The following is a 6,000-nucleotide window of genomic DNA, read 5'->3' as shown; positions in this document are numbered from 1 at the left end:
TTGCGTGACATTACTTTTGCATGCCACCGGTGTCATCACCCTTAACACTTTATCTCGGCGCCTGCTTTGCCAATTAAAAGCAGGGGGATTACATTAATCAGAAATTAATTCAGGATCCAGGTACCTATGTAGCTATGTAGCTCTAGCAACACGTATAATAGTAACAAAGGCAAACTGTGGACTACAGTCAAATCGTAGAAATGTTTCAAAATGCAATCGTGTTGCACGGCAGCGACTAGAATAGGGTGTCATTTGGGACACCGCCTCGATGAACAACCCCCTGAGAGAGATGCAGATGGAGAGGCAGGAAGGTGAGGGCTGAATTACAGGCTTTGCTAGCCATGTTCCTGCTGTCTGACTAAATGGAGAGGCTGATCCCAGGGGTCCGTGACGGAGGGCGGGAGCTCAGCACAGGTCATTATCAGCCAGCTCCACCGGGCTGTAGTTCTGCTTGACTGATACTCTCCATGCTAGGCTAATCAACCATACACTATCTGGTAATAGCTAATGGTCCACCAACTGGGTGTTTTTCACTACATTATTACTGTGTGTGTGTGTGTGTGTGTGTGTGTGTGTGTGTGTGTGTGTGTGTGTGTGTGTGTGTGTGTGTGTGTGTGTGTGTGTGTGTGCGCATGCATGCATGTCCTCAAAACAAAATGTCACCGTTTGTTGTTACCTGGGTGACCCTACTTGACCCAGCCGCTTTGAAATACAATGACTGTTCTAACAAGCCCCGGACCTGGAATGGAAACAACCCAAGACTACTGTGAGCTAGTGTTGCTATACCTCGAGCAACACTCCTAGTTTATATTCTGGAGGAGCGGACAACTGCATGTCAGCCTACATCCCACTAAAGGTTTAAACAGCGCTGTCGTCAGTGAAATGTGATGTGTAACTGTGATGTGCCATGATGGCGGTGGTGGGAAATGAACAAACCCTTGGTCAGAACAAGGCTCAGGAGAGACTATTACTGTACGCTAGCAGGCTACACTGGTGTGAAAGTGAATCCAATTGAATTCCATCCCACACAATCCTCCATCATGCTCTTGAGGATTTCTTGCCTAGTTTCTTCGATAAAGTCTCTGGGTGCTCGTCCAACGCACTGGAGTGGATCGCTATGCACTGTCAGTACTGTTGTTAGCTAAAGGCCAAGAATAAAGGCACCTTTTCTTTAATGAGCCGGATCCACATTTCCAAGAACTGTCATTGAGGTTATTTGTTATTTTCTATAGAAGTTGTGTTTTCTGCCGTAGTAAGCTGGAGAATGGTGATAATGATGAACAGAATGGATGAATCGATGACAGATTACCCTGCTATATGGTGTAAATCTGAATCACACAACAATGCTAACCAATTATCAAGTCTTTAAAAGTCGATGGAGTTTTTCCATTTTCTACAGCAGTATTATAAAGCGGTAGAAGACACTCACACTCGTTGAGATAGTTGGGTAACAGTTTACATGAACTGTATGCTCAGAATCCTACGTGACATACATTATAGCTAGCCTACATAGAGTACACAATGCAATTGGGAGCTGCATCATTAGCTCTCCAAATGATTTAAAACGTTACGGTCCATTTACTCATAGCATTACATGTGTGTGTTTGTGAGAGGAATTCCTCCCTTAAAGTGGAACTGAAAGAATTTTAGCAACATGGAAATCTTATTAAAATGTGTTCATATACACCCCCCAGGAAGAATATTACTTTTTCGTACTTTTTTTCATTTTCTGACAAGCGAGCACTTAGATATGGTCACATTTTCATAAATTCTTAGAGTGTTTGGGAATTATGTAAAGTAAGGAATTTGTACAAATTCGATAGAAATATAGAGTGGGAAAGCAGCCGTGTGTTTGGACAATTAATAGGCACAGTATTAAATAAAACCTAATAAAAACATCTGTCTCGTCCAGGACCGGAGTCTACGCAGACCGGTGCGCCATAGACAATCAGAGAAGAAGAACATGCCTGGCATTCTCTTTCCACAATGCAGCCCACCACCAAGTGATAAAATGGGTGGAGATGGAATAAAACAGAAGGCTGGAGATGTAAACAATTATCCGCAGCACCACACATCCCAGGGACTGGATTCCAATGGCAGGCGGGATGAGCTATCACCCCCATTAATGCCGTCATTAGTCCCCCGTGCCTAATGACCTCCCTTAGACCACACATAGAGTACACACACACACACACACACACACACACAGGATTGATCAATGTCAGAGAACGTTTCCTTTGTGCCCTTTCTCTATCATTTCTTGTAAAACCGCTTTCTATCGTAGAAAGTATTGCTTCCGGACTCTTTTAAGTCTTTTCTGGGAACTAAATAAATGCATCCCACGTCCTGAGGGGAACTCTTGCTCTGCACTACATCTCTATCTGGTGATTTGTTTTGACCCATGATTCATAACTGAAAGAACTTCTCTTGATATGAGAAACATGTCATCTTGTATTCCTCATTTGAAATCGACTCTATGTAACTTCCTGCTGATATTAGTCTTTGGCTTTTCCAAAGTTTCACACAGGTTCTCGATCCTGCTGGGATTTCCATTGGCGATTTCCCTAATACCCCAACTGTATATAATACTGTACTTTTTAACAGAGCCACATAGAACCCCACATATGGAGAATGTCATTTGAGACAGAACTTGTCTCTTAAAGGAAAAATCTACCCCAAATCTATCTTCAGTTTTTTTCTTCATTAGCCCACTGTTGATAAAGCCCAAAATGTTTTGCATGTCAGTGATAAAGTTTTCAATATATAGAACTTTCAAAGTACAGAAAGTGTCACAGTATAATGCGCTTTTGTGTGGTATTTTCCTTTAATCAACCGCCATCAGATTAGATTCCAGCCTCTTATCAGCCTTCTGATTACTTATTGCATTTGCCTTAGATATTATGGTGGATGCCCAGGCAGTGACACTGCTACATTAATCACAAGTCCAGATGGATCAATATGTTGTAATTCGCTATTTTTCATCTCTGCCCATTTCTGAGATGAATAATGTTAGAATTGAACAACACCGTGGCAACAAAGCACCCTCATACTCCCTTCATACTCAACTGTGTCATTCATTTCCTGTTGGGGCTCCACTAAGGCAGTAAACAATATGTTCTCAGAAGTATAGGCCTTCTCTCTCTCTCTCTCTGAACAATGACATGATGAGGACACTACTGCTAGCAAAGTTATTTTGAATCCCCTTGCATTTCCAACCAATCCGTACGTTCTTATCACAAATGTTTCACTATGTTGCCACTATGTTGCCACAGGTTGTGCTTCAATAGATGGTGGGAAACACAAGCTCTCATGAACATTTGGCTAAGCTACGGAGAGATACATGTCTTTGGTCTGCCACGTTGAAATGTTAGGATGTAAAGTACTATATAATGATGTGAATGAACATATTTTATAATATGAATATAATAATGAATATAATGCTAGACACCTATTTTAATTACAGTGCCTTCAGAAAGTATTCATACCCCTTGACTTATTTCACATTTTCTTGCCACATTTTTTGCAGTATTCATTTAGTGCCTTGTTGCAAACAGGATGCATGTTTTGGAATATTTTGTATTCTGTACAAGCTTCCTTCTTTTCACTCTGTCAATTAAGTTAGCATTGTGGAGTAACTACAATGTTTGTTGATCCATCCTCAGTTTTCTCCTATCACAGCCGTTAAACTCTGTAACTGTTTAAAAGTCACCACTGACCTCATGGTGAAATCCCTGAGCTGTTTCCTTCCTCTCTGGCAACTGAGATTGCAGCATCATATGTATATACTGTATTCTATACTATTCTACGGTATTTTAGTTACTTAATAATGTTTACATATCTTGCATTACTCATCTCATATGTATATACAATCACCCTCGGTCTGGGGCTCCATGCAAGATCTCACCTCGTGGGGCATCAATGATCATGAGGAAGGTGAGGGATCAGCCCAGAACTACACAGCAGGACCTGGTCAATGACCTGAAGAGAGCTGGGACCACAGTCTCAAAGAAAACCATTAGTAACACACTACGCCGTCATGGATTAAAATCCTGCAGCGCACGCAAGGTCCCCCTGCTCAAGCCAGTGCATGTCCAGGCCCGTCTGAAGTTTGCCAATGACCATCTGGATGATCCAGAGGAGGAATGGGAGAAGGTCATGTGGTCTGATGAGACAAAAATAGAGCTTTTTGGTCTAAACTCCACTCGCCGTGTTTGGAGGAAGAAGGATGAGTACAACCCCAAGAACACCATCCCAACCGTGACGCATGGAGGTGGAAACATCATTCTTTGGGGATGCTTTTCTGCAAAGGGGACAGGACGACTGCACCGTATTGAGGGGAGGATGGATGGGGCCATGTATCGCGAGATCTTGGCCAACAACCTCCTTCCCTCAGTAAGAGCATTGAAGATGGGTCGTGGCTGGGTCTTCCAGCATGACAACGACCCGAAACACACAGCCAGGGCAACTAAGGAGTGGCTCCGTAAGAAGCATCTCAAGGTCCTGGAGTGGCCTAGCCAGTCTCCAGACCTGAACCCAATAGAAAATCTTTGGAGGGAGCTGAAAGTCCGTATTTCCCAGCGACAGCCCCGAAACCTGAAGGATCTGGAGAGGGTCTGTATGGAGGAGTGGGCCAAAATCCCTGCTGCAGTGTGTGCAAACCTGGTCAAGAACTACAGGAAACGTATGATTTCTGTAATTGCAAACAAAGGTTTCTGTACCAAATATTAAGTTCTGCTTTTCTGATGTATCAAATACTTATGTCATGCAATAAAATGCAAATTAATTACTTAAAAATCATACAATGTGATTTTCTGGATTTTTGTTTTAGATTCCGTCTCTCACAGTTGAAGTGTACTAATGATAAAAATTACAGACCTCTACATGCTTTGTAAGTAGGAAAACCTGCAAAATCGGCAGTGTATCAAATACTTGTTCTCCCCACTGTATATACTGTTTTCCATAATATTCAACGGTATCTCATTCCCCTAATAATGCTTACATATCTTGCATTACTCATCTCATATGTATATACTGTATTTTATACTATTCTATGGTATCTTAGTCACTTAATGTTTACATATCTTGCATTACTCATCTCATATGTATATACTGTATTCTATACTAGTCTACGGTATCTTAGTCCGTTCCGCTCTGACATCGCTCGTCCATATGTGTATAGTCTTAATTCATTCCTACTTAGATTTGTGTGTATTGGGTATATGCTGTGTAATTTGTTGGATTTTACTTGTTAGATATCACTGCACTGTCGGAGCTAGAAGCACAAGCATTTCGCTACAACCGCAATAACATCTGCTAATCACGTGTATGTGACCAATACAATTTGATTTGAATTTGATTTGATTTGAGTTAGGAAGGACGCCCTGTATCTGTGTAGTGTCTGGGTGTATCGATACACCATCCACGGTGTAATTAATAACTTCACCACGCTCAAAGGGATATTCAGCTTTTAAGTGAAAATATTTATCCGTCTAATGATAATCATCCCTCTTTGCGAAAGCATTGGAACATCTCCCTGGTCTTTGCGGTTGAATCTTTCTTTGAGGCTCACTGCTCGACTGAGGGACATTACAGATGATCTATGTAACTCACACATATGTTTAAGTACTTATTCAAAAACCATGTCAAACACTGTTATTGCACACAGTCCATGCAACCTATTATGTGAGTTGTTAAGCCAATTTTTACTCCTAAGCTTATTTAGGCTTGCCTTAACAACCGGGTTGAATACATATTGACTCAAGACATTTCAGCTTTTTATTTTTCATTAATTTGTCAAACTTTCTTAAAGTATAAATCCTCTTTGACATTATGGGGTATTGTATGTAGGCCGGTGACACAAAATCTCAATTTAATCAATTTGAAATTCAGGCTGTAACACAACACAATGTGGGAAAAGTCTAGGGGTATGAATCAGTGGCGGTCGGTGCCATTTAAGATGAGGGAAGATTTATTTTTCTTCTCATGAGCATGGCCTTATTT

At 41.3% G+C, this 6,000-nt stretch overlaps 1 protein-coding gene across 1 annotated transcript in view; it reads left to right on the top strand.

Annotated features, from left to right (window-relative positions):
- Positions 1–268: 268 nt before the first annotated feature.
- grik4 (glutamate receptor, ionotropic, kainate 4) overlaps positions 269–6,000 on the top strand; it is a 175,696-nt gene continuing 169,964 nt past the window's right edge. The window contains exon 1 of the mRNA XM_038961883.1: positions 269–311. Coding sequence (XP_038817811.1) covers positions 269–311 — 43 coding nt within the window. The remainder of the gene's footprint in view (positions 312–6,000) is intronic.

This window comes from Salvelinus namaycush, chromosome 23 (assembly GCF_016432855.1).
Source record: "Salvelinus namaycush isolate Seneca chromosome 23, SaNama_1.0, whole genome shotgun sequence".
Lineage (NCBI taxonomy): Eukaryota > Metazoa > Chordata > Actinopteri > Salmoniformes > Salmonidae > Salvelinus > Salvelinus namaycush.
This window is presented reverse-complemented; position numbering and strand designations above follow the sequence as displayed.